At 55.3% G+C, this 27,468-nt stretch overlaps 2 protein-coding genes across 3 annotated transcripts in view; one reads left to right on the forward strand and one right to left on the reverse strand.

Moving 5' to 3' along the window:
- Nucleotides 1–588: 588 nt before the first annotated feature.
- Nucleotides 589–27,468, reverse strand: part of LOC106020452 (uncharacterized) — a 50,910-nt gene continuing 24,030 nt past the window's right edge. The window contains 15 exon segments of the mRNA XM_072033973.1: nucleotides 589–1,395; nucleotides 1,824–1,925; nucleotides 3,123–3,243; nucleotides 7,358–8,310; nucleotides 9,435–9,548; nucleotides 9,706–9,819; nucleotides 10,438–10,533; nucleotides 11,434–11,875; nucleotides 16,978–17,810; nucleotides 18,064–18,177; nucleotides 18,382–18,498; nucleotides 18,658–18,762; nucleotides 19,087–19,213; nucleotides 20,603–20,869; nucleotides 21,966–22,109. Of these exon segments, the coding sequence (XP_071890074.1) occupies nucleotides 1,094–1,395; nucleotides 1,824–1,925; nucleotides 3,123–3,243; nucleotides 7,358–8,310; nucleotides 9,435–9,548; nucleotides 9,706–9,819; nucleotides 10,438–10,533; nucleotides 11,434–11,875; nucleotides 16,978–17,810; nucleotides 18,064–18,177; nucleotides 18,382–18,498; nucleotides 18,658–18,762; nucleotides 19,087–19,213; nucleotides 20,603–20,869; nucleotides 21,966–22,109 (3,951 nt within the window). The 3' untranslated portion in view covers nucleotides 589–1,093.
- LOC113842973 (zinc finger protein 783) lies at nucleotides 22,388–27,280 on the forward strand. 2 transcript variants are annotated; one of them, XM_038174449.2, is made up of 6 exons: nucleotides 22,388–22,593; nucleotides 23,754–23,880; nucleotides 24,473–24,586; nucleotides 24,706–24,810; nucleotides 24,900–25,034; nucleotides 25,566–27,280. In XM_038174449.2, exons 1-6 carry the CDS (start codon nucleotides 22,492–22,494, stop codon nucleotides 26,471–26,473), a joined length of 1,491 nt encoding a protein of 496 aa, XP_038030377.2. In that variant the 5' UTR covers nucleotides 22,388–22,491; the 3' UTR covers nucleotides 26,474–27,280. The 2 variants fall into 2 exon arrangements, with proteins under 2 accessions (XP_038030377.2, XP_038030376.2); XM_038174448.2 differs by having other exon boundaries at nucleotides 22,389–22,593; nucleotides 25,563–27,280.

Raw genomic sequence — 27,468 nt, forward strand, 5'->3', positions numbered from 1 at the left:
GGGACGGCTGCTGCTCAGCCCCACGCTTGCAGCACAGGGCTAGGAAGGTCTTGTGCTGAGGATTTACGTTCAGCAGCTCCTGAACAAACTGTAGGAGTGTGACGTGCCAAATTCAGCCCCGCTGTTCCAGGTGCTCTTTGTTTCGCAGAAGGAAGGAGTTCTGCTGAAATGGTGCTTTACAGGAGGGGAAGAATCAAAGAATCCCCATTCAGGAGCATCCAGCACGCTGGCAGCTACCAAGGCATCGCGTTGCGTGGGAGAAGGATAAAAGAAATGCTGTCCCCAGGGTAAATTTTAAGAAGAAAATAAGGAGAAGTGAGTGATAAAAGAGTTTTCTGGAAGCTGCTCCTGCTTTGGGGATGGGCAGGGATCCCTCGGGGCCATGAGTACTCCCTTAATCTCCTTCAGGATTTACCAAGCTCCATCCCAGCCCCAGTCGTTTCCTGGTCCTCAAGGGAAGCCAAGGACATAACTTCATTCACGGCTTCAGTGCAGAACACAGCACCTTCACTGCCACCGTTACTGTCCCATCAGTGTTTTTGTGTTGTTTTTTTTTTTGTGTGTTACACCAAACCCAACCCTTCACTTTAACCTGAGCTCCCAAGCTCCCACAAGCTCCATTTTCTGCTCACAACTCTGCAGACAATCCTGTTCTGATCGTATCTTGGTCCTCTCCAACATGAAACCCCCCAGCAATTTTCTGCTTAAATTTTCTGCTTAAATTTTTCTGCCTAAATTTTCTGCTTAATTTTTTTTCTGCCTAAATTTTCTGCTTAAACACAGCCATTTTTCTAGCACAGGCTGCTTTGTGCATCCGAACGTTCCTTTAATAATGCTTTCGGTACAGTCAACGCTGCTGTGTGTTAACTCCCCCTCCCAGACATGAATCATCCAGCCACCAATTCAAATCAGCTCCTAATCGATGCCTCTTCAGCTGGCACCAACCCTGCCATGCTTGGGTTTGATTCGGTTTAACGAAACTGCCTCATCCTAAACCTTCCCCTGTAATTGATACGGGACTAGAACCATCACCTCTGGTGGATTATTTGCTAACAATGGAAAATTTATCCCAAGGAAGCTTTGGGCACAGTAGTTACAGGTCCACGTTGTGAGTTTGCAAGTGATTTGTGTGCCTGGGTTTCTCTGCAAAACTTTTTTGACTCGCTGTCCACTTGTAAGGCCTCTGTCCCGTCTGAGTTTTCTGGTGTCAGATCAGATCTGCGCGGTGACCAAAGCTTTTCCTGCAGTCTGTGCGTACGTATGACCATACCTGATTCCTTCTGGTGTGAATCTGCTTTTGTTTTAACAGTCCTGCTTTCAGTTTAGAGGTTTTCTGACATGCTGCACACACACACACAGCCTCTCTCCCGTCTGGGTTTCCTGGTAAAGAAGGATCTCTTGGAATTCGTCAGGCTCTCCTCTCCCAGGAGGGCTGTTACCTCTTCTGCTTCCTGTTGTTCCATTTGCCTGACCTGCTCCCGAATTGCGATGGCTCTCAGATGTTACCCCTGATGTTGTCTGAAACTTGGACGTGGAGTCCTGGGATCCTCCTGAACACGATCCAAACAGCTCCGCATTTCCTGAGCTCTGAGCTTGATCCCAGCAGCACTACAGCCTGGAACAAAAAGATTCCAAACTTTACCTGATGTGATCTAATATAAACTTCCAAAGAACAAAACCTTATTTTTTGTGAGAACAAGAAACAGAACAAGTTTGGGAACAAAAAGCAGGGACGCATTAGAACCCCAATCCCTCTGATCCTAGAAGCCCGTGTTTATTATGCTGTGGGTTTAATTTTTGGCTGGTCTGAGGCCATCACACACCTGTGCTGAGACCTGCAGGAATTCCTCTTTCCCCAGAATCCCGCTGCTCCTTGACACGCGGCACTTCCCTCGGCCGGATATCGATGTTGGGAACAGGACAGTCTGCACAGGGAACACGGGGAAACAATAACCACCATTTCCATGTTCTGACACCTCCCCCAAATCCCCCAAATTACAGAGGTATTGCCTAACCTACTTTAATTCCCAACGTAATAAGTTGCACAAAGACCAGTGCTGAGGATGGCTTCGTGTCAGGCTATTCGCTTCCAGTCTCCAAGCCCTGTACTTTCTCTCTGCCCTTTTTTTTGTAGCATGACTCATTTTCATTCATTTACACGGAAAATAGTGCGAAAAATTGTGCAAGTGTAATTCATAGTTAATAGGAATAAAAATGATTCATGTCACTGCTTTCCCCCAGGTAGTTCTTTTTCATGCAGAGCAAGGCACACGCTTCTTTAACAGAGCAGAGCTGTACAAAAAAATAGAGGCTGCTGTCTGCGCTCCAGCTCTTCTGCTGTAAAAAATAGAAGACACGTAAAGAATGAAAAAGTGGAATTGCACCCTCTCATTATTTCATGGATGTTCAGATGTGAAAGTGCAGAAATAGCAGCAGAATGAGGTTAGGCTAAATCAGCACTTCTCCACCAGAGCTGTCACAAAGAGGAAAGTGGAGTAAGCAACAGCTGAGGCTTCTCGGGTTCGCAGCAGTTCTGTTTCTGCAGCCTGGAGGACAAGTAAAAGCACATCTAGCCCGTGACTACAGCCAGGCTCATTTTTCTATTAATCTGAGGAATCGGGTGAAAGCTGAGGAAGCAGAGGGGGTTCGCACCTTCAGATTCAGAAAAGCAATGATGTAGTTGGGCGCTTAACACTGACTGGTAAGACTTCTTCATTTTCTGGGGCGTCATTCATGTTATTCAAGTACTGCTGCATCAAAATAGTTCAATATTCTTCAGTGAACCACAACAAACAACATATATGAGGGTTTGGAGATGATGGAAAGACTCACAACTTGGCCATGATCGACAAGACTCACGCTGCCGTGCGTCGTCCCAGCTCCTCAGCTCGTGAGTTTAAACCTTTTCTAAACCTTTGCTCCTTGACAGGTAGCACATAAATCAACCGGGACACTCAGGAGCATCTAAAGATTAATCCACGATAAATAAATAAATAAATAAATAAATAAATAAATAAATAAATGAATAAATAAATCGAAGGATTTGAGGAGTGACTGGTAGGGAAGGGACAGGCAGACGCAGCGCGGACCCCTCTGCCTTCTGTGAGAAACGGGAAACTAACCCTGACCCAAAGTGGTTGAGGATTTGTGATTCTCCTTCATCACTTTCTTGTAAAGCTCTTTCTGCCAGTCTTCCAGGTTCTTCCCCTCATGTGCTGGCGCATTATCAAGTGTCCCAGGGACCTAAAACAGAAAGTGTTCAATGCTTGGTGCCAGCACCATACACCCTCGAAAACCTCTTTGCTCATCAGCCAAATGTTTCTAGCAATGTTGTATACACATTATGTATAACCAGTGTCTTGCCTCAGGAATTTACATGTGAATCCTCTGGTGTTATCTCTACACATAGCTCAGAGCAGTAAAATGATTTTAAAATAGCGTGACTCGGTGATTTTCTAAAACAGCCGGGTCAAAAATTAATCACAAAAAATGTGGTGAGTGATCCTGAAACTCTAGTCACTGAATGAATGAAAAATAAAATAAAATAAAATAAAATAAAATAAAATAAAATAAAATAAAATAAAATAAAATAAAATAAAATAAAATAAAATAAAATAAAATAAAATATTCAGAGTGTATTTTAACTGAGGCAATGCCACAGTCCGTCAGACCCGGCTCTAAGAGTTTTTCCCCTGCTAATAAAACTGAAAAGTTAATGCAGACAAAAAATTCAGCCCTGTGAATACTGAAAGATGATTACTGCAGTGTCTGCAAAAATATATTGAAGGTGAAATGCTAAAAATATGTTGTTTTTTTTTTTCCATTAATTTCTTTCAACTTAGCCAGATATTTCTTTCTTTGAGGTGAACGGTGCTGCACGCAGCTCCTATCGCTATGGGCAGGACCCAAACACGGGATCTGTGCGGTCATGGTGAGAAGGAGCTCACACCTTGCCTTCAGACGTGTTACATACGTGGCTGCACGTCTACAAACACGGGCTGTGCGTGTACTTTCTCTGCACATGCCCATCTGCTCGCTGCTGCCAGGAGGAATCGCTGGGGCACTCGGGTTTCAGTGGTGAGGGGTGCCTCGGGTACTGTGCTCAGTTTTGGGCCCCTCGCTACAAGAAGGACATGGAGGTGCTTGAGCGGGTCCAGAGAAGGGCGACGAAGCTGGTGAGGGGCCTGGAGAACAAGTCCTACGAGGAGCAGCTGAGGGAGCTGGGCTTGTTCAGCCTGGAGAAGAGGAGGCTCGGGGGCGACCTTATCGCTCTCTACAGATACCTTAAAGGAGGCTGTAGTGAGGTGGGGGTTGGCCTGTTCTCCCACGTGCCTGGTGACAGGACGAGGGGGAATGGGCTTAAATTGCGCCAGGGGAGGTTTAGGTTGAATATTAGGAATAACTTCTTTACCGAAAGGGTTGTTAGACATTGGAACAGGCTGCCCAGGGAAGTGGTGGAGTCACCATCCCTGGAGGTCTTTAAAAGATGTTCAGATGTAGAGCTTAGGGATATGGTTTAGTGGAGGACTGGTTAGTGGTAAGTCAGAGGTTGGACTGGGTGATCCTGGAGGTCCCTTCTGTGATATATGGAGTAATAATTTGTGTCAAGGAAATGGTTGATATTAATAAAGAAGGGGGAGATGTGGGAGTGTGGCCATGGGGGTCGGCAAGCCCCATGGTTGATGATAACATCAGACTCTTAACGATGAGGCCATCAGGAATGTAAAAGAGTTTAGAGGGAGCAAAGAAGGGTGGTTCAGGAGACTCCATGCAGTCTCAGGTTGCTGTTCTCCAGCCGTTAACACATGGATGTTGCTGCGGGTTTGCTGTTGCCAGGCAAAGTTGTTTGAGCAATGAGAAGTTGTTGGAAAAGGACTGCTGTGGGGTGAAGGGTATAGGAGGGGAGCCTGTCCTCAAGATGAAAAAGGCAACACGGTATAATGAATTTATGTCATCAGTAAAGAAGTAGAAAGAAGGAATGAAAAAGAACAGGCTAGCAGAATGGACACCAGGACAGGAACAGGCACATTAATCGCCTCATGAAGATAGGTTCGGCCAGACTCAGCAAACTGCTCAGAGAAGCTCGTACAGAAAGTCGCTGGAAATGGGCACCAGAGCTGGGAAGAAGCTCGAGCTGAGAGAAGCAGAGCCGCACACACAACTGCCCCTCGCTGGTAAGCAGCTGCGCATTATGGGGAATCATACGTCCTTAGGAGCAAAGACTGTCCTGGTAACCTTACAGCTTATTCTCCTTAACAACAATCGGACAGTTTACGATCCTGAAATATGGCAACAAATTGAGGTCAAGGTGTGGGACCCTGCTACTAAAAACAAGGTTGCAGTGGGATTGCTCGGCACCTGGCGAGCAGTCTCTGAGGCCTTACAGAGCCGTGTGGGACCACAGTCAGAAACGCGTGGTTTTTGTGAGGGAGCTGTGGGCTCCTTTACTGATCCTTCTGCTATTGGCCTTGAAAAGGAGATGGATGTGTTTTTCTTATTTCTGGAAAGAATAGGATACATAAAGCTCAAAAGCCGAGTTTCTTGACAACTTAAAGCAAGACATATTGTTCCCACGACTAGCCCTGGAATTCTCCGGTGTTTGTAATCAAGAAAAAGAATGGAAAATGGGGACTGTTGTATGATCTGAGAGAAACTAATGAAGTTTTGGAAGATATGGGAGCACTTCAACCAGGATTACCAACTCCAACTGTGCTCCCTAGTTGCGGACATTGATAGTGATAGACTTAAAGGGCTGTTTGTTGCCTTATCTGATTGTATATATTTATAGGCGTATGTAAATGTTATGTTTTATATATTTAGAAAGTTCGATGTTTGTGTGTGTTGGTAGTGTAGGCTCCCCGCGCACCCAGCGCTGTTTATTTGCCTTTTATAAACATCACTACATTCACATTGAGCTGAGATTTTATTTATAACACCCCCAACCTCGGGGACCCTGTGTTTCTGTGACACTTTGCCCCCAGCAGGGCCAGGCCCCACAGCGAACACACAGCGGGCGCTAAACCCCCGCGCCTCACAGCGGGCCGAGGCCGCCATCTTGGCCCGCCCCACCCCGCCCCCCCGCCGCAGCCAATCCGGCTTCAGGCGCGCAGAGCCTCCCCTCGCCATTGGCCGCCCGCCTCTTTGCCCCGCCCTCCCGCCGGGCGCGCGCGGGCTGGGCACAGCCAATAGGCGTGGGCACGTGCGGCGCGGCCCGCCTGCGATTGGCCGGCGAAGCAAGGGGAGGGCTCTGATTGGAGGAGGAGGGCGTGGCGGGAACGCGCTACGCGGTTGCCATAGCAACGGCGCGGGGTGGCGGGAACCTGAGGGGAGCGGGGCGGGGGGTGGCGTGACAGGACCGGGGGGGGCCGGGGGGGGCCGGGGGGGACCCGGGGGTCCCGGGGCAGTGCCCGTGACACCGGCATCGGCCCCATCCCGCCCCAGTTCTTCTCCTTTCCCCGGAGAACGAGGCACAGGGCTCTCACAATAATGTAAATGTTACAAAAATGCACATTTCCAGGCAAAATAAGCCAAAACCACACGTTTTTGCCTCAATCTGAGGCAGCCACGGGCTGCGTCTGCCTTCGTCCCACCCCGACGCCACCAAGCTATACCCCAGGCCTCCCGGCACCTCAGGGCACACCTCCCTAACAGCGCTGCCCCTGGCAAACACCAACATTGACCAAAAATACAATTACTGAAGGTAAAAATTGAGCAAACGGCTAGTCTTGAGCTTCTCTGTTTTCACGGGACGCAGAAAATTGTACAAACGGCCCCAGCAGGCCTGTAACGACATGGCGAAGGGAAATGGAAAAGAATTTTAAGGCTACACAAAATGGCAACCGCGCTCCAGGCCCCTTTGTTGCTCTGCATCGCCTCGTCCAGGCCAGCCCCAGCCCGCAGGAGCCCTCCCTTGGGGTGCAGCAGCTCGGAGCCCCTTTCTCGAAGGTTTTCACACGCATTGGGTGTTCCCTCACACGATTTCATGGGCTTAGTGAGCCAGCAGTAACTTGAATTTGGTTTTAGACCAGTCTCTGGGGTCTAAGACGTCTCAGGACGACACTTCAGATGCTCTGCCTGAAGCACCACGAGTTTTTCTGTGTGCTGGTGTCGTTCTGTGTGCAGTAAGGGAGCGCTGCCCATTTCCTACACATCCCCAACACCCTCAGGCAGGCACCGCGGAGAGCTGTGAGGCAGCTCCACAAACCACCCCAACATGCCCAGCAGAAAACAACCCCCAAAATATCCCCTTCCCAGGCAGGGGGCACAGGGCGGCCGCTCAACAGCCTCCTCCTGCCCACTGGGAGATCCTGCTGCCCCCCTGCCCCTAAACGGGCCGGGAAACCCACAGGATTTTCTATCTGGAGTGCACAACAGATTCCCGGATCTCTGCGCAGGGCCAAGCGCCCACAGTCCGTTGTGTTTCTTGCACGTGACTCTCCTGGTGCTTAACTAAACTCCTCCTGAGCACAAATCTCTTCCTGCAGAGGTGGCACTGGAACAGCCCCTCTCCCGAGTGGCGGCGCAGGTGGTTTAAAAGATAATCTTTCCTCCGGTAGCTTTTGTCACACTCCGAGCACTTGTAGGGCCTCTCTCCCGTGTGAGTCATCTGGTGGCGAACGAGCCAGGAGTGGCACACGAAGCTTTTCCCACAGTCGTTGCAGATGTAGGACTTCCCCCTGCCCTGGCTCTGCTGCTGGCCCGCCAAGCCACCCTTGGGTGCCTCCGACACGTCCCGTGGGTCGTCCCCGCAAGGGCTGGGTATGGTTTTTTCTGTGGGGAGCTTCTCCCTGTGTCCTACAGCTGGATGATCCTCTGCACAAATGCTGGTTCCACCTGCAGCCTTCTGTCCGTGGGCTGTCAGTGGTGCCCCCATGACAGGAGCCCTCTGCCCCGCACGTTTCTCCCCCGGAGCACTGGGCTGCTGCTGGAGCATCCTCTCGCCGAGCCTCTTCTCGCACACGGGGCCTGGAAACGTTTCTTCTCGGTCTCCCCGGGGAGCTGGAAGAGGTTCCTGCTGGCTGGAGTCTCTCTCGCATTTGCTGTAGGCACACGGCCTCTTTCCAACACTTTCCTGAGCGCTGAGGAAGTCTAAATGTTCACCAAATGCTTGGTTGTACCGAGCGTCATCCCCAAAGCCGTTCCTGGTGGTGTTCGTTCCCATCATTTCCGAATTCCACTGACTGTCCCACGTCACTCCAGGGGCAGGATCCTTGCAAAACTTCTCTCCGGGTCTCCCCAGTACGCCAGAGTCACAGAGCGTGCTTCCAAAGCTATCTGCCGGAGAATCCTTCTTCATGTTCTCACCATGCACTGAAACAGACAGATTTCACAGACTTTCAGTTAAAGAAGCCTCCTGAGATTATCCAAAAAATACATTCTTCAATATTCTTGCACCAATGCGCAATGTTCCTAAGATGGGAGGCTTCAGTAGTGAGGGGAAGGGCGAGTACCAGCGTTCCACTGAAACAAAATCCCCAGGAAAATAAACGATCTGCTAGCAATTACATTTTGAAATCTCTGTGAAAAATCCCTAAGGCCCACGTTCCTCTCCTACCTTCCTCTGACCCCCACCAATCCAACCCCAGGTACCTGGCACCTTAGCTGCTTCGGCACAGCTTTAGATTTATCACTGGGCAAAGGACGCCCCACTCGTCCCTGCCTGGAGCTCTGCTGACTGCAAATTCCCTTTTTCTGTAATTACAGCTCCCTGTGACAATAACCCAGTGTTTCGTTTTCATGATTATCTTCCATCAGAGTACTTCAGCTCAGGCTCCTCATTTTCCATGTCCCCTTTTTTTTTTTTTTCCATTTTTCCATGTCCAGAGACATTTCTCTGTCCCCTGCCAGCCCTGCACCAGGGCAATATCCTAGAGGACCTTTTTTCCTGTGGGGTGAAACCATTCGTGTAGGCAGTCCCCACTGTCACTGGCACACCGAGGGTTTATCCATTAATTTATAGCAGCTTCACCACACGCCTGTCGATGTCCATGAATGCCCAAATAATTTACAGGAACTGGAGGCATTCTGGGCTACCAACTGATTTCTACCCAAAATATTCTTCTGCCTATTCCTCCTCAATTTTTGCTGCGGGAGAGCTCTCCTGCTTGGGAACACAAAGCCAAGGCTCCACGGTCCTTGGTATCAGGTTTGGACACACGAAGCCAGCTGAAACTACCAACCTGAGCGCACCGCTGTGCCTGCCTGAACTGAAAACCAAGGAGGTGTTTATGACAGTTTTAGGGCAGCTGAGGGAGGGAAGAGATTCTTCAGCTGACAAAATACAATTTTGCGAACAAACATTACCTGGCAGACTGAGGTTTGCACCGGTTCTTTCATGGCTTACATCGTACGGCCATGACATTTATTGTAACATAAAAAATGTTCCAGATTGGATCTGCTATCCCAGGGAATCTCAGTTAAAATCCACTACTGACCTGTTCTTGGGTACGTACAGATTTCTTCTTTCTTTGAGTCTTGCCGTTCAGGGCAGCGTGGCTCCTCCTCTTGTTTAATCCATGACATAACATCGGTTGCACAAGTCTGAAATTCTGTTCATTGGGGAAAACACAATTGAGAAACACTGGAGAAAGCTGCAAAGCACAGAAGACTGAGGAGCTCACAAAGGTAGGAAAAGTGCTGGCAAAGCCTCGGGAGCCACCCAAGTGGTCACTCCTACACCAGGAGGTTTTTCCAGGGAATCCTCACCCGTGTCAGGGTCTCCTGGGACATCTTCACCCTCTGCGCCCGGCAGCTCTCTGGCATACGCCTCCGTGCCTCTCTTGATCCGACCTGAAGTCTCGGGCTCATAAAACGCTGGCTCTAATAAAGGACAAAATTCAAGACAAGCTTATCAGATGTGCTTAAGTTCAAGATTTTACAAGGCTGAGACTTGTCCTTGTTTTGTTTTTCCCCATGGCAACCCTAGATTTTTACATGAGCTACCGTAAGCCCGCTTTCTAAATGAAATCTGACAGAAAGGGCTAAAAATCCCAGTTTGCTTTAAAAGCTACAGGCCAAATAAAATTAGCGCAGCCAACAGACAGAGCTGCCACCCTTCGTAAAGGGTAAGGTGCCCCACGTCTGGTCCAGCCACTGATTTTGCCTCCTCCGAGCTAACTCTTTGGCCCAAAAAAGTGAGTAAGCAGCTTCCAGCTGTCAGCTCGAGGGGTGCAGAGTAAGGAAGTTAAGGGGGAGTGAAACATTTCCCCTTTCACTGTTTGGATGAAAACCAGCCATAAACTCCAGGATAGCTGTGAGAAGGGAAAAAACAAAATACCAGCTGCTTACCTGTCAGGACTGGTGGCAAGTCTGCTCAGAAACGTGAGCTTTTTATGAAATATTTGGAACGTGAGTTAAAAAAAAAAAAAAAAAAAAAAAAAAAAAAGCTTAGAATCTAATCCCTCTGCCTTTTTCCCTCCGAGGTATGCAGTTACTCACCTGGGCAGGGCTCTTCCAGAGCTCCCGTAGCCTCCACCTCTTCCTGATCCGCGGCACACAACTCTTCCTCTTGTTTAACATGGATTATGCTGTCTTCTGTTCAGAGGAAGCAAGGGTATTTTAATTCCGTGTACAACATTAATTAACATTCTCATCCCATCCCAGGCTCAGCAGCTCTGTTCTAGCTCTGGTACCAGCAAAAACCTCGCTTCAGACCTAGCTCCTGCTGCCCAAGACCCCTTCAGCAGAGCTCAGGTATCTGCCACAAAGCCCCTGGTGAGCTTCAGGGACACACACACGTTTCTGCAGCTGCACTGCCTGGTTTGCTGCAGCCAACATCAGGAAACAAAATCTCATTCTAGGTGTCCCAGGGAGAGGAAGGTGCCACTGAATTCTTGTTTTTGAGTCCTGCTGCTGCTTTGGCTCTGCCAGTCTCTGCTCAGTGCCCCTTAAAAGCCACAGCACTTCTAGCCCATCGGGAAAATGTTGCTGGATACCGAAATTCACCGCTTCATACAGAGCAAGAGCAGAGCTTAGAAAGAACATCACTAAGAGGAAATCATGAATAAAAGCTATTGAAAATTAAAAACGCCTCCATGAATTACAAAGGGGAAGGCGGACAGGCTGATGCTCCACACCTTGCTCTACCTTCACGCTCCGGTACCACACGGAAGGGATCGGTGCAGCCCTTCAGGGGTGTACGCCCCAGCATGGATATTTGTGTGAGGGGCTCAGAAGATGCTTTAAAAACCAGCTCTGGGGAAAAAAAGGGTGGCTGGCAGCGATGGGACAGGGTTAGGGGCTTTACACCAAAGCAGGGCAGCTGGAAGGGGAGACGAGGACGCAGGCTGGGGGTATAGGGGGGCCACGGGGCGAGCTGTGGGGGCTCCTCGGTGCCTCTGGGGTCCTCCTTGTGCCTCAATGTGCAGCGGGGATCCCCCGACCCCCTTCCCCACGACCACCCCTCTCCCATTCCCCCCTCCCCTGGGCCCTTACCGCGGGGGAGCAGCGCTCCGCGGGGGCTCCTGCGAGGGGCCCGGCGCAGGGCCCGGCGCCAGCCCGGCAGCGCCCGGCGCTCCCGTTCCCCGAAGGGCGCCCACGGTGCCCGCAACCGGGCCGGGCCCCTCGGCCCCGAAGCCCCTCGACGGCCTCCGCGTTCCAGCCGCCGCTCCAGCGCCTGAAGCCGGCCTCGCAAGGCCAGGGCGGCCCGGAGCTGCCGCTCCGCCCGTGCTAAGCGGGCCTCGAGGCGGAGCAGCCTCGATGATACCGAGACCGAGCCCGGTATCGCCGCCGCCCGCCCCGGCTCCCGGCCCCCGGCCATGGCCGCCGCCGAGCTCCGCGGCCCCGAGCTCCGCGCCCGGCCCCGCAGCGCCCCCTGCAGCCGCCCGCGGGGCCCGGGGGGGGGCCCGGCTGACCGAGAGGCTGAGGCGCTGGGACGCTTCATTTATCGATTTATTCGTTAAAAGCCTGAAAATGTAAAGCTTGCCACGCTAAGTAACACCCAGCGCCTTGTCAGGAGTAACGATGACAGAAACACACTCACAAATAAATCATTTTTTGTTTTAAACTCTCTGAATTTGTCCTAAACAGTGGGAACAAGGGCAGCTCTGGGGGCTGCTGGAGTACACCTGGGACCAGAGGGACCTGAGGGGGCCTCCAGCCCCAACCGGGTCGGGATTCTGTGACAAGAAGCTAAATGAGAGCCTGGGATGCTGGGACGCTTTATTTACCTATTTATTTTTTAAAATTCAGCCTGAAAATGTAAAGCTTGCCACGCTAAGTAACACCCAGAGCCTCATCAGGAGTAACGGTGACAGAAACACACTCACAAATAAATCATTTTTTGTTTTTAACTCCCTTAATTTCTCCTAAACAGTAGGAACAAGGGCAGCTCTGGGGGCTGCTGGAGTACACTTGAGATAGAGGGACCCTGAGGGGGCCTCCAGCCCCAACCAGGTCAGGATTCTGTGACAAGAAGGTGAACCAGAGCCCGGCACGCTGGGTGCACCAACCCACACTCCCGTTGCCCACCCTCTCCATGCAGAAATCCTGCCCCAAACCCAACGTAGCCATGCCCTGCAGCAACTCGAGCCTGTTCCCTCACGTCCTGTCACCGAGAAATGCCGGACACCTCCCTCCCCGCATCCTCCTTTTGGGGTGCTGGCGGGAGCTGCGGTGTCACCAGTGCCACATCGGGGGACAGCGGTGACGTTCCTCGTGCTTGTGACCCCAAGAGCTGCAGCCAACGTCTGCTGAATTTATAAATCAGAAAAAAATGCAACAAAATGTTGGGTGTGGGGAGCGTGGCTGGGGCCTGTGAGGGTGTGGGATCCCCTCTGTGCATGAGGCCTGTGCTGACCTGTGTTGTGGGGCACCTGAGGTTCATTTTGGGGACTCTCCAGCACTGCCACGGCCCCAGGACAGGGGCACGGTGGCCATGTGGTGTGTCCTGGCCCTGGCTGTGGTTTGCCTGGCCCTGTTACCACCCCATTTGAGCTGCCACCAGCCTCCCATAGTGATGCCTCCATGTGTTCTGCAGACCCCAGCCTGGACCTACAGGACCTCCTTCACCTCTGAAGTGATCAAAACTGCAAAGATAAAAGTGTTTGCTGACACTACTGATGTCACTGATGTGCTCGTTCGTGCTGCAGAGAGGTGTCAGGATGGTGCTGAGTTGTGACTCAATGATCCCAATCAGCTGGAGTTGGACCCGATGATCCTTGTGGGTCCATTCCAACTCGAGATATTTTGATTCTACAAGCTCTGCAGCCACCTCCAATAGTCAAAATCTGGTGTTTGAGCTGTACTACAATAAACTGCTCATACCCACAGATAGGTCTGGGTGGGAAGGGACCCCAAAACCCCCCATGGCCACCCCCTGCCATGCCCAGGGCCCCCTGCCCCCAGCCCAGGCCAGCCCCATCCAGCTTGGCCCATCCTAGGAATGGACAGAAAGAGGCTTCAGAACCTGGACACGGCGCTAAGGAGCTGGGTGCAGGAGAGCTGGCCCCCCGATCCGAAATGCAGAAGTGGCCGTGTTCCCGTGGTATGCGAAGAATTCCTGCCTCTGTGGGGTAGGACGCGCAGAGAGGCTTTTATCAACAAAAATCTGAAGTCGTAAAGCTATAAAAGATGTGCAGTTGCTCTAGCAGCGGAAGGTACTTGCAAAATGAACAAACAAAAGCTTGAGCTGCTCTTAAACAAAATGGAGCCGTAGAATCACTGAATATCCTGAGTCAGAAGGGACCCACCAGGATAATCGAGTCCAAGTCCTGGGTCCCCAAAGGACCACCCAAAAACCAGACCCTGTGTCTGAGAGCATTGTCCAGATGATTCCTGAGCTCTGGCAGCTTGGGGCTGTGCCCATGTCCCTGGGCAGCCTGTCCCAGTGCCCGACCACCTCAAACCATGCAATGGAAGATCAGAAAAGAGTTACACTGAGAGGAGCTACCCAAGGAGGGCAAAAGCACGGCATTTGTTCACGGGAGGCGTGAGGACTCCGTGAGCATCACCTTGTGCTCCTGAAATTCTCCCTCCCCTCCTGCATCTTCCCTGGCTTCTCCCTGCAGCTTTCACTCTGTCCCGTAAGCATCACAGCATCTGGGCGAGGATTTTTCTTCTCTCCTTGGAGAGCAGTGCATTTCTGTGTCACTTGGCAATGTTTGTTCTCGGATTCAGGGCTGCGTTTCTGAAATTTAAGCCGCACGAACCTCAAAATAGCTCCGAGATCCGTTTGAAATATACATATTGATCTCCGAAATACAAGAGAGCCGGGCTTGAGCAGGGAAACTGTGACTCACTGCGCAAAATACTGCTCTGCCGGTATTATCACAGCTAGCATCAGGACGTGCTGAAATATGGAGCACATCAATTGCCTCTGATGCTTTGTAGCAGTTAAAACGTGAGGTCTCAGACAAAAATAGGAGAGTGCTGTTAAAATAGCATAACCCTTCTCAGCCCACAGTGCTCAAATCCCCGACTTTTTGCTGATTTTTATGGTTGTGGTGAGGACCCCAGTGTTTTTTACCATCCTTTTGTAACATACCATAGCAGCCCACAATAGTCTCCTGTAGCTCCTGTAGAATAACCCACAAACGCTGCTGAAATGTTCCCAAATTTTCGGCTGTTCAGGTCAGAGGGCAATCGGAGCACCTCTGCACCTTTACCCCAGAAGAATCCTGCTCCTCCCGGACTCAAAGGAGTGGGCTGAGCTGAGGGCGACTGCAGCGCTGTGGCTGCTGAAAACTTTCTGCCTGCAGCAGGATCGATGTGATCTGCCCGCAGGATGAGGATTGCACAGTGAGCTCACTGACAGGCTATTTTTAGGTGCTGTTACCATTCGGGCCCTCTTTGGATCTCATGCGCGCGTGGAAAACAACGCTCCTGCTCAGGTTCTGCTGCAGTATTACAAAAAAAAAAAAAAAAAGAAAAAGAAAAAAACAATGAAAACCCACTCTGTTCTGCACGGGAGGCTTTTGTATTCCAATCAGTAAGAAGAAATACAACAAACTGCCAGCTGCTTTGAGCAGGGAACGCGAGGTAGGTGTGACAGGTCCCTGGGATCTTTCCCTGTGCACTCACACCCAGGGCAAGGAGAAGCAGGTGAAGTGACATTAGAAAAAGACCAAAAAAAAAAAAAAAAGAAGCACCGAGGACTTCACACTTTAATCCGTTCAAGTTTCATGGCATTATTATCAAAAAATCAAGTATCTGCTGCCGTAGATGTAACTGGCGTTTCGCACACAGATAGAAACGTGTTCCCTGCCCCGAAGGCTCACAGTCTGGTAACAAAAAAAGGTGAAACGGAGACAAGCAGCTTCACCAGGCAGCAGGAAACCACTGGAGGACTGATTAGCTCACCTGCCTGTTGAACAAGACCCAGACGAGCTGTCTGGGTATTGAATGCCCTGCACTGCTTTTTTCCTTCAGCACGTCAAATAGCGGAGAGAAAGAATGCACGTGGACCAGATTGATAGTAGCAAGAGGCCACTGAACCCCGAGAAATGATGAAATACGGAACCCTCTGTCCCCACAGACCTCATATTTGTTAAAAAAACACCCAAACGGCTACAGGCAGAGAGGCTTACCGCACACAGACCCACTCAGACACGTCAGAGACTGAGAGATCAAAGACCTCAGCGGCACCAAGGCGAGAAGAGGCTGCAGGCAGATGTCAGCAGGCAAACACCTGCAGCGGCTGGCACTCCTGCCAGGGGCTTTGTGCCAGCTCTGTCCCGCAGCACAGGCTCGCAGCACGTTCACCCTGACCTGCTCTGGATTCTGCAAGCATCGGGTTAGCTTAAATGGATCAGAGCAGGCAGCAATCAACAGCGAGGAGCTGGAGAGGGACCTCACTTCTTGGCCAAAAGCAGGGACCAGGCAGCGACAGAGGGGTTTGTAAAGCCTGGTGAGTGATGGGGAGAACCCGCAGCAGCTTTCAAGCAGGTCAGGCAGCAGCACCAGCCCTGAAGTTGCACGATGTACTGGGGCCATTTGTTAAACGCATTTCATTTGGGGATATAATGCAAAAAAATGATATCAACCCCAAGCTAACAGGAGGGAAGGGAGATGAAGACGATAGTGACATACAAAGAGAAGTGTTAACGTGCAGGCAGTGAGCAGAAAGTTATCCCAACGTACAGCTGTGCACTGCCTCTGGCTTTCGAGTCCTTTCCCCTCTCAGTTCCACTGGGAGTCCTGCAGGTCTCAGGAGGAGGCAACGAAGCGAATTCCCCGCAGTTCCTGCACTACAAACCCAGTCTCCAGCGGAGCAGGACCCAGTGCACGTCAGAACAACCTCACGCATCAGGGCAGAAGGTGGCCCTGCCGCTGCAGTTTACAGAAAAGTAAATCTGATTTTAGAGAAGGAATTGCGAGAGGCTGGGGATTCTCCTTCTTGGAGATCTTCAGAAGCCACCGGGATGTGTGGCACCAGCTCTGGGTGGCCCTGCAGGAGCAGGGGTTGGACTGCACGGACCCAGAGGTGCCCCCAACCTCGGCCGCTCCAGGAGATGAACCTGTACTTCGAGTGAGCTTCCCGAGAAGCAGCAGCAATAAAAATGTCACTTGGCCTGTGCATGGAGAGCTAGGAACTGAGCGGCCGCCCCTCTTTGGCACGTGGGGCATCCGTGCAAGCCATGAGCCTGCCCCCACCTCGTGCACGTGTTCATTTTCCTGGAGTCTTTTGCAAACGTGTGACTCAAACCTGCCCATGAAACTGAGCACAGCAGAAGTTCATCCAGGAGAGCAGCCGGGGAAACTCCAGGCAAAGAGCAGCTCCTTCCAAAAACCTCACCTTGCTGTTTGTAGCCAGCTCAGGTAACTGATTCAAACCTGGAGAGGCCCCAGACTCTTTTATTCTTAAGAGATTTTGGGTTCTCTATGAGGTATTACGGCGTGCCATCGCCACCACGACGAAGAGGGCAGCAGTGCCAAGTCGGATCCTAATTCTACTTTGCTTGGACCTTTGGGATAAATCGCTGGAGGGACTTCAGCGCTGAGCAGCAGAGGTTCTCTCCTCCCTTACCTCTTCCACCCCTAGAAGCCGTGCAGCGGCGCCTCCCTCGCGCGACCGCCAGCCACGCAGTTCCTCTCCCGCAGGTGGATCTTCTCGTGCTGGAGGAGGTGCTGCTTCTGGGTGAAGCGCTTGGAGCACTCGCCGCACTGGTACGGCCTCTCCCCGGTGTGGATCCTCTGGTGCCGGGTGAGGTTGGAGGGGTGGCTGAAGGTCTTGCCGCAGTAGGAGCACCAGAGGACGCCTGGGCTGCGCCCCGAGTGCACGCGCCGGTGGATGATGAGGGTTTTCTTCTGGGGGAAGAGCTCCTGGCACTTGTTGCACCTGTAAGCCCTTCCCGGAGCGTGGCTCTTCTGGCTCGGTTTGTCAGTGCCACGCGCCTTGTCCCTGCCTTTCGCGTTCTGCTTCTGCCTGAAGCTCCCCCTGCCCACGCGGGACCCGTCTTCCACCTGGTGCTGCTGCTGGAGGAAAACCTCCCCGTCCTCCGGGTACTCGGCCCCGCACAGCGTGCCGTGCCCCTGCTGCTGCATCATCAGCATCTTCTTCAGACACAAGCCCTTCCTACAGGCGGCGCAGGAGTGGGGTCTCTCCTCGGGGCGCTCTTGCCTGTAGAACGTGACGGCGCTGATTTCGCCCAGGCCACCTTCCCCGTGAGCGGACGGCACCAGCCTGCTCGTGCTCAGGTGTCCCAGGGGCACAGGAGAGCCGTACTGACCATCGAAGGGCAGCGCCTCGCTGGGACCCTGGAAAACCACCTCCTCCTCATCCCTGGATAAAGCTGCGGGGGGCTCGGAGCTCTGCAGGCACTCGTCGGAGTCCAGCTGCTCTATTTTGAAGGCTATCACCTCGTCTGCTGGGACTGAGGAGAAAAACAAAGGGGTGACACAACTGGTGGGTGGCACGGGACGCTTCTGAGACCCCCTCACTCGTTCCCCTGCCGCCCCCAAAATCAAACAGGCCCCTCGAAGAGAGCCTAAAAGAAGAGGGAATGTGACTGAGAAGCACGGGAGTGCTTGACCTGGACACGCTGTCCCACGGCAGTGCCACCCTGGGTGGCACCCCCTGCCCAGCACCAGCTCTCCCTGCGCGTCGTGGGGCTGCTCACAACTCACCCACGCTGAGCTCAGTGAACTCCATGTCCTCCGTGGCTCCCTGCTCCTCCGAGCACGCCTCCTCCTCTTGCTTCAGAGCGCCTGCGAAGCTCGGCTCGGGGACGCCGTACTCTGCTGATATAAAGAGAGAACTCCTTCACCAGGTGTCACCCTTCCCTTGCTGCACCCAAGGGAGCTCTCAGCCACCCTGAATTCATTTCCAACCCCTCTCCAGCACCTCCTGCTGCTGGGGGCTTCCCCACTACCCTACAGCTGATGGTGTTTCAGGACAGCATCCTCTCTGCCGTTGTGTCCAAGCTCTTCCAGAACAGCACTCACCGGCTGTGGGCTCTGCCAGCACTGCTTTTGCCTCCAGGTTCTTCTGTCCTGCCGGGCACTGCACGCCTCCTTTGCTGTCCTGGCTGCTTGCATCAGGTCTAAACACCAGAGATTCTGCTAACGGGAAAAATCAAACCCATTAAATGTTTTCTAACGCTATTACACCCCTGGGACTTGCTCCTCCTAAGACCCGAGAAGTCCCTGCGAGAGCAAATCAGGACCACCACCACCCAACACCATCCCCAAGGAATAACCCGCAATCAGTTCATTCCTTGCCTGCGCTCGGCTCCACACGAATCTCCCTCTCTCCCAAATCCACCTCATCGCAGCGCACCTCTCTCTGCAGCCGGGACAGGAGGTCGGGTTTGGAGACGGCGTAATCTGTCGAGGCACAGAGAAATTACCTTCAAAACACCATTTGGTGAGACCCCACTGCAGGGCTCACCAAAATACGGTGGCTTTTGGCTCGGGCAGCCAGCCCTGATGCAGAAAACATCTGGGGACCTCAGGGAAGGGATCTGCGGGCTGCGCTTGGCATGGAGCAGCCTCTGGAGGTGACGGCAGCCAGTGCCCACCTCAAGGAGTCCTGGCCACCGAGGGGCTGGACGTGACGTGGCCGCAGCAGCGGGCACAGCCTTCGCCGTGTTTCCACAGCTTCAGCTCCCGGGTGTGGGAAGGAGCCCCCCGAAACAGAGCTCATCTTACCCAGAGAGATCAGGGACTCGCCGCTCCCCCTCAGCACGTTTCTGTACAGCTCCCTCTGCCATTCCTCCAGGTTCTCCCACTCCGGCTCGGAGAAGCCGGCGGCGCTGCTGTCGAACCCTTCTGGAGCCTGCAAGAGTAGAGGTCACAAATTCAGCACCCGCTCCAGTTCGGGGAGACCCCTCTGCTGTGCTCACAGCACCAGGGAAAGAAAACTTCTGCATTTCTATTTATTTTTTACTGCTACAATAGATGAGGCACTGAAAGGAGAGAAGAAATCCTGTCTGGGGGAATTATGATACGATGAGAGTAAGGCTGAGGAGGTTTAGTAGGAATAACTTGGTTAATTTGTGCTAATTCTGTGAATAATCGATGTTTCTACCCCCCATAATAAAGGTAATCCGTATACTTTTGTGAGGAATGTGTTAACAATTCGTGTCCATAAAGAACAATTCTGTTGGAATCCTGTCGGCCTCTGGGCCCTGCACCGGCAATTTAATTCTTGAACCACAGATGCAGTGTGTCCCAGTCTCCCCCTCATTCTAGTCAATTTATCACGTCTTCAGAAAACACTCCTTAAATTTATGAACCTGTTTGCTTTGGTTATTCCGGACTTTTATTTCTAACAGTTACAGCCTTTTTTTTCCTGTCTTCTTCGAGATTAACTTAACACTGCTATAGATGTGTCTGTGAATGGCTGGGGAAGAATGTTTTAATTACTCGTGAAGCGTCAAATAAGAAAGCTGTTTGTGTTTGATGTCTGGGAGTTTCAGAACAACTGATAACAACTAGTGACTGTTATGGGATACTATGTGGATCTTTGGTATCTGGCCAAGGGGCCAAGAGATTAAGAGGAAGGAAAAAGAAGCTGAAGGACTGCTGGGAGACAAGACCTGCAGAGAGTGTACAGAGAGTGTTCCATAAACTTGGAATGGTGCCGAGTGAGTACAAAGGGGAGGGGAAGACTACGAGCCTTCAGCATGAAAGACCCCTAGAGACCCCCAGAGGAGACTGATGCGCATGCTCTAGTAGGAGGGACTGGACCCTGGAAGCTAATTATAATAATCTATTTTTTTAGAAGTAGTAATGAATATGTATTAGTCTAGGTGCATAAAAATCAGCTGCTTGATGTAACTGGTGTGCGTCCTGGTGGAGCGGAGACTCCCGGTGCACCCAGCGCTGTTTGCTTACCTCTATTCCTTTATATTCTTCTAATAAATCCTATTTTTTTTATTTAATCCTAATTTGAATCCTGAGCCATTTATAACACTTTGGTGTCATTTTCAGGGGAAAAAAAAGTTCTTGTGTATTGTGGAAGGTAACAGCCTGTCCTTTGCCAGTGAGATTCAGCCGCTCGTGGCGCAGGGCAGCACCCCGGGGCAGCACCCCCTGCCCAACCCGATGCGCTCGGGGAAATTAAGGGGCTTGGGGACCCCCCCTTGTCCTGCAGCACCCGTTCAGCACCTGAAGGCCCTGCTGGGATGTGACAACGCGATGTGACGGTGACAACGAGCCTCACCTTGGGCACCTCTCCGCGGGGCGCGGGGGGCAGGCGCAGCACCCAGAGGTTCCCGTTCCTCAGCAGGTTCTCCACGCTCTCCAGGCGCTGCTGGAGGTGGCCGTACTCCTGGACGAGGGTGCCCAGCAGGGCCAGCTTGCTCTCCAGCCGCTTGCCGAAATCCACCACCGTCCTCTGGCAGTCCACAGATTTCTTCTCCGCCTTCCCCGTCCTCCTCTCCAGCCCCAGCAGCCGGGCTCCGTGCGCCTCCAGGCTCCTCTCCACCGCCTGCACCGCGGCCACCACCGTCCACAGCGAGATGGGGGGGCCCGGAGGGCAGAGGGGACCGGGGGGGGGCGGGGAGGTCATGCCCCCGGTGTTTTTTTTTTTTAATTATTATTATTTATTATTTATTTTTTATTTTTTTTTATTTTTTGGGGTGGGACACACACACACCGAGGGGATCCCCCACCCGTGGTTGGGGCTGCTGGGGGGGGGGGGGGGAGAGGGGAAGCGGTGGGAGCTCGGCACAGAGGGACCGGGGCTTTAAAGCTTTAAATCTTTAAATCCCCAAGGGGGGGGGACACACCGGGACCGGGGGGGTACCCTAAAAAGGGGGGGGAGGGACACACCGGGACCGGGGGGGGTACCCTAAAATAGGGGGGGGGGACACCGGGACCGGGGGGGTACCCTAAAATAGGGGGTGCGGGGACACACCGGGACCCGGGGGGGGTACCCTAAAAAAGGGGGGGGACACACACCGGGAGCGGGGGGTACCCTAAAATAGGGGGTGGGGGGACACACCGGGAGCGGGGGGTACCCTAAAATAGGGGGGAGGGACACACCGGGACCGGGGGGGTACCCTAAAAGGGGGGGGGGGCACACCGGGACCGGGGGGGTACCCTAAAAAAGGGGGGGGGACGACACACCGGGACCGGGGGGTACCCTAAAAAAGGGGGGGGGGGGGACACACCGGGACCGGGGGGATACCCTAAAAAAGGGGGGGGGGGGGACACCGGGACCGGGGGGTACCCTAAAATAGGGTGGGGGGACACACCGGGACCGGGGGGGTACCCTAAAAAGGAGGGGGGGGACACACCGGGACCGGGGGGTACCCTAAAAAAGGAGGGGGGGGACACACCGGGACCGGGGGGTACCCTAAAAAAGGGGGGGGGGGACACACCGGGACCGGGGGGGTACCCTAAAATAGGGGGGGGGGGGGGACACCGGGACCGGGGGGGGTACCCTAAAAGGGGGGGGGGGACACCGGGACCGTGGGGGGTACCCTAAAATAGGGGGGGGGGGGCACCGGGAATGGCTTCTCCCTGCCCGATGGGGGGACACCGGGACCGGGATGGGGACAAGGACAGGGACCGGGCCCTACCTGCACCGTTCCCGGAGCCTCCGCCGCACCTGGACCCCCCCCCCCGGTGTCCCCCCCCCCACCCCCGGGGGCTGTCGCCGTCCCCCACAGCGTCCCCTGCCGGCCGGCGGCCTCGAGGAGAGGCAGAGGGTGATTGACAGCTGTCAATCACCCGGATAAAAAAGAGGAGGCAGCCGGGGGGGCAGCTGGGGGGGCTGAGGGACCCCAAAGGGGGGGCTCCCGCTCCCTCAGCCCTCCCGCTGGCCCCGGGGGAGATGGGCTAAAATCCGCCTAAATTTGCCCTTTTTGCCCCAAAAAACCACCCCTGAGACCCTCCCTGAGCCCCCCCCACCCCCCCTCTCAGTCTGGGGGTCGCCATCCCCCTCCCGGGGTCGCTGCTCGGCTCCGCCCGTCCGGCGGGGGCCGCTGTGGGGACCGGGAGAGGGGGGGGGGGGAGGTGGCCGGGGGCCGCCCCCCGGGGCCGCCCCGTCCCGTCCCGTCCCGTGGGGGTCCCGTTGGGGCCGTTCCCGGGGGGGTTGGGGGGGTGATGGAGGGGCTGAACGCCCGCATCCAGGCCCTGGAGAGGCGGCTGGAGAGGGCCGAGGAGGCGCTGAGGGATGGGGGAGCCGGGGGGCTGCGGCTGCCCTCGGTATGGATCGGCCGGGGGGGTGGTTGTGGGGGCTTTGTGGGGGCTTTGTGGGGTTAGGGGGGTGGTTATGGGGTCTTTGTAGGGGTAAGGGGGAGGCAGGGGGGGTTATGGGGTCGGGGAGTAGTCGGAGGAGTGGTTATGGGGTCTTTGTGGGGTCTTTGTGGGGCCGGGGGGGGGCGGGGGAGTGGTTATGGGGTCGGGGGTAGACGGGGGGGATGGTTATGGGGTCTTTGTGGGGTCTTTGTGGGGTTAGGGGGGTGGTTATGGGGTCTTTGTGGGGGTAGAGGGGAGGCAGGGGGGATTATGGGGTCTTTGTGGGGGGGGGGTCGGGGGAGTGGTTATGGGGTCTTTGTGGGGGCTTTGTGGGGTCGGGGGAGTGGTTATGGGGGCTTTGTGGGGTCTGGGGGGTGGTTATGGGGTCTTTGTGGGGTCTTTGTGGGGTCGGGGGGTGGTTGTGGGGTCTTTGTGGGGGTAGGGGGGAGGCAGGGGGGGTTATGGGGTCTTTGGGGGGGGGAGTGGTGGTTATGGGGTCTTTGTGGGGGGGGGTCGGGGGAGTGGTTATGGGGGCTTTGTGGGGTCTGGGGGGTGGTTATGGGGTCTTTGTGGGGGTGGGGGGAGGCAGGGGGGATTATGGGATCGTTGTGGGGGCGGGGGGGGTCGGGGGAGTGGTTATGGGGTTTTTGTGGGGTCGGGGGGGTGGTTATGGGGTCTTTTTAGGGTCGGGGGGGTGGTTATGGGGTCTTTGTTGGGGTCGGGAGGGAGGCGGGGGGGTGGTTATGGGGTCTTTATGGGGTTGGGGGGGTGATTATGGGGTCTTTGTTGGGGTGGGGGGACTCGGGGGGGGTCAGGGGAGTGGTTATGGGTTTTTTGTGGGGTCAGGGGGTGGTTATGGGGTCTTTGTGGAGTCGGGGGGGTGGTTATGGGGTCTTGTGGGGGCGGGAGGGTTGGGGGGAGTGGTCACGGGGTCTTTGTGGGTTCGGGGGATTAGCCGGGGGAGTGGTTATGGGGTCTTTGTGGGGTCGGGAGGGAGGCTGGGGGATGGTTATGGGGTCTTTGTGGGGATGGGGAGGAGCCAGGGGGCTGCTTATGGGATCTTTGTGGGCTGAGCGGGTGCTCGAGGGGGCTGGGGGCTCAGCCTTATGGGGTCGCTGCTCCCGTAGGTGCCGGTGACGTTCGAGGACGTGGCGGTGCAGTTCAGCCACCAGGAGTGGGCCCTCCTGGACCACGGGCAGAAGGAGCTGTACCGGAGCGTGATGCGGGGCAGCTACGAGATGCTGGTGTCCCTGTGTAGGGCCGGTCCCGACGGGTTCCTTTCCTTTCCCTTTCGCTGGGATCTCCGCCCCCATTTCCCCCCAAAAAAAAAAAAATCTGCTCCATCTTTTGTCCCCCCCCCGGCAGCGAGCAGAATTTGGGGGATGTCTGTGGGGTCTCCTGCGGGCACGGTGGGCGTGCTCACCCTTCCAGAACCCCGCTGCGGAAGCCGCACGGCGCTGGGAGCCCCGTGGTGGCACGGGGGTGACCCGAAATTTGGCCCTGCCCCAAATCTCAGCGCCCCAAATCTCAGCGCCCCAAATCGGGGATTTCTCAGCGGTCACCGTTCCCCTCGGGGCATGCGCATGGGTGTGAGCGCTCTGCACCCTACACGGTGACACCCCACACACCCCATGGATTTCCTTGTGGCTGTTTTTGGGGGGGCGTCAGAAAACCCAAAGGGTGCCCCCATAGATCTCCCTGCCGGTTCCTGTGCGCCCCTATCTCTGCGCAGCGCCGCAGTGGGGGGGACGAGCTTTTGGTGGGCAGGGGCTGTGCACGCGAGAGGTTGTGGGGTGCCCAAATCAGTCGCGCCTCGCCCCTGATCCCTGTTTTTGCCCTCGAACAGACTGCGACCTCGCCAAACCCGAGCTCTTGTCTCGGATTGAGAAGGAAGAAGAGCCGTGCGTGTCCCCGGAGCCGCAGCGGGACGGAGAGGCGGTGCCCCCAGAGCAAGCCGCAGGTGGGTGACACTGGGGGGGCTCCTTCTGTTTGCCAGGACCTCCCCTGGTGCAGCAGAGCCGATGCCCTGGGGGGGACCCCAGCAGCAGCTGCTGACCCCAAATCCCCTTCTTCCCCCAGAACCCGGCTCTCCCGGCTCCGCGAGCGATGGAGCTGTGCAGGAGGAGGCGGAGGAGTCCCACGAGGGCAGCAGGAGCCCAGCGGCCACCCCGGACCGCAGCACACGTGAGTGCCCGGCGAGACCACCGTATGAGGGACCCCGGGCCCTGCCCGTGTCCCACCCGCTGCCCTAATTCCTGCTTCTGCCCTTGCAGCTCGTGTCCTTCATGAAGCTGTTGGCACCCCAATGGAGTTCAGCTCGCCGGGCCCCTCTGCGCCCTGCCCCGTCTCCACGTGCTGCCGTGACGTGGTGAACCTGAGGCCGCCTCCATCTCCCCACCCTGCGGCAGGTACTGGGCAGAGCCCCCCCCTCATCCCGGCCAGGGGCTGGGGTCTCAAGGAACACGGCACCCGGGAGCTTTGGGGGGGCTTTTGGGATGGGATTTGGACTGTGCTCTCAGTCATAGGTCTGAATTTTTGGGTAGATCTGTGCGGTGCCAGGAGTTGGACTCGATTTTCCTTGTGGGTCCCTTCCAGCTCGGGATATTCCATGATTCTATGAATTTTGATAGCCGAGATGGGGCTCTGAGAGTAAATCCTGTTGCCAGGTGTGAACCAGCCCACATTTGCGAATCCCTGACGAATCTGTTGGGTTCTTCCCATCCTCAGCAATATTTTGTCATGCCAAGCCACCCAGGGGTGTCTCTGTACCCATGCCCTGCGTGTACCCACACCGTGGTCCCGGCGTGAAGGGGGGTTTGGTGCTGCCATTCGTAGCAGCTCCCGGGTGGGCAGGCATGGGAAAAGCCCCGAATCTTTATGCCTTGTCCTCAAAACCGAGCGGAAGAGTGATGCTCAGCTTCTGCAAACATTTCCAGCAGGTGCTGATGTGGGGATCCCGACAGAGATCCCGCGGGAGGAGGTTGCTGCGGAGGAGCTGGCGGTGCCCGAACGGCCGCTGGAGGGGCTGCAGAAGGAGGAGCTGAAGGACGTGGCAAGCGGTGGCCAGGACCTGGTGGCAGCCGTGCCCAAGGAGCTGGACAGGGAGCCGATCCCGGGTCTCTGCCGAGCAGCGGCGTGCACGGATCGCAGCCACCCGGTCGCCTTGCCCAGAAAACCGGTGGTGGAGAGCGCCTGCAAGGGCAGGACGGCGAGCTGCCAGCGCAGCTCCTCCCGGCAGAAGTTCTACAGGTGCGTCGTGTGCGGGAAGAATTTCCTGCTCAAAATCAACCTCATCATCCACCAGCGGAGCCACAGCAACTGGGTGCCGTACGTCTGCGTCGACTGCAACCAGGCCTTCATGTCCAAGAAGAAAATCAGGCGGCACCTACGGATCCGGGCGGCCACGGGGTTCTGCCCCCCCTCCGACGCCAAGGAGCGCGCCGGCAAACCCCCCTGCCCGGCCGCCCAGCCCCGTGCTCAAGGCAGCGGCGCGGCGGCGGCGGCGCAGTGGGAGAAGCCCAGCCCCAACCGGTGCCCGCTGTCGCCCCAGAAAATCATGTACACGTGCAGCGAGTGCATGGAGAACTTCTCCAGCCAGAACTTCCTGATGCTGCACCAGGGGATGCACGCCGACCTGCACCACTTCACCCTCTGTGCCTGCTGCAACAGGAGCTTTGTCTGGGCCTCCGAGCTGTTCCCCCAGGCCGAGCGGCCCTACTGGTGCGGGGAGTGCCAGAAAGTCTTCAAGCAGCACGAGCACCTGGCCGGGCACCAAAAAACCCACTCCAGGAGGGAGAGCCCCTACGAGTGCAGGAACAAGCTGCCTCTGCCCGTGGCACCTATTTAGGCACGGGGGGTGTGAAGGAGGAGACGTAGTGGGAGGGAAGGGTCAGAGCTGGACTCGATGAGCCTCGTGGGTCCCTTCCAGCTCGGGTTATGAGCACGGGGGTCGTTTCCAAGGGTGGAGGGCTGCTGCTGTCCCCTCTCTCCCCCCTCTCCTTGGCCACGAGCCCTGGGCAACCTGGCTGCAGCTCGCCCTGCCCAGCACGCCTGTACCCGGCGGCTCTTTGTGCCCGAGGAGCCTCTGCCGGGGGGCGAGGACCTGGTTTAGGTGAAGGACTCCTCTGGGTGGAGGTGTGGGTAGATGGCAAACGTGGAAATGTTTGCTCTGACAGCTGAACGTGGCTCTGTCGTGCTGCTATCAGCCCCCGTGGGACCGCAGCATCCCCGTGGTGCTGCTCTGCCAGGCTGGGGTCAGGTCCCAGCATGGGTGGGCAGCCGGGGGGGGCTGCAAGCACTGGTGCGGGGTCTTTCCCCCATTTCTGGAAGTCACCGAAGGGAGTAAGAGGACATTGGACCCGATGATCTTCCGAGGTCCCTTCCAATCCCTACAGTTCTGTGATTTTGGAGCCGAAGAGCTGGATGGGATGCTGATGGGGAAATAATTTTGGGGGGAAAAGTGTGAAAGCGGCAGGAGCGGCCAGGTCGGGTTCTGGCGGATGAAATGTGCAGAGGGGGCTCCTGCAGTGCCAGCGGGGTCGCTGCCGTGACTTTCCCTGTGTGCCTTCATCCTGCGGGCCGTGGCCCCACGGTTCCTCACCCCCCACGGCGTGGGGCAGCGGTGGGGCTGGAATAAAGAGCAGGAGCCACTCGGCCCTGTGGTGTGTGCTGGGGGGTGAAGGGACGGCCACGGCTGGGATGTGTTTGGTCTCAAATCTGCGGGGGGATCGGGGTATGGGGGGTACGGTGAGGGATCGGGGTCTGGGGGGGTTATGGGGAGGGAGTAGGGGCTGGGAGGTATGAGGGATTAGGGGCTGGGGGATATGGGGAAGGATTGGGGCT

Source organism: Anas platyrhynchos, chromosome 2 (assembly GCF_047663525.1).
Source record: "Anas platyrhynchos isolate ZD024472 breed Pekin duck chromosome 2, IASCAAS_PekinDuck_T2T, whole genome shotgun sequence".
Taxonomy (NCBI): domain Eukaryota; kingdom Metazoa; phylum Chordata; class Aves; order Anseriformes; family Anatidae; genus Anas; species Anas platyrhynchos.

Coding starts and splice junctions, on each gene's coding strand:
- LOC113842973 (XM_038174448.2), top strand. CDS start 22,492: ATGGAGGGGCTGAACGCCCGCATCCAGGCCCTGGAGAGGCGGCTGGAG. Junction 22,594..23,753: donor GGGGGCTGCGGCTGCCCTCG/GTATGGATCGGC, acceptor CTGCTCCCGTAG/GTGCCGGTGACGTTCGAGGA. Junction 25,035..25,562: donor ATCTCCCCACCCTGCGGCAG/GTACTGGGCAGA, acceptor AAACATTTCCAG/CAGGTGCTGATGTGGGGATC.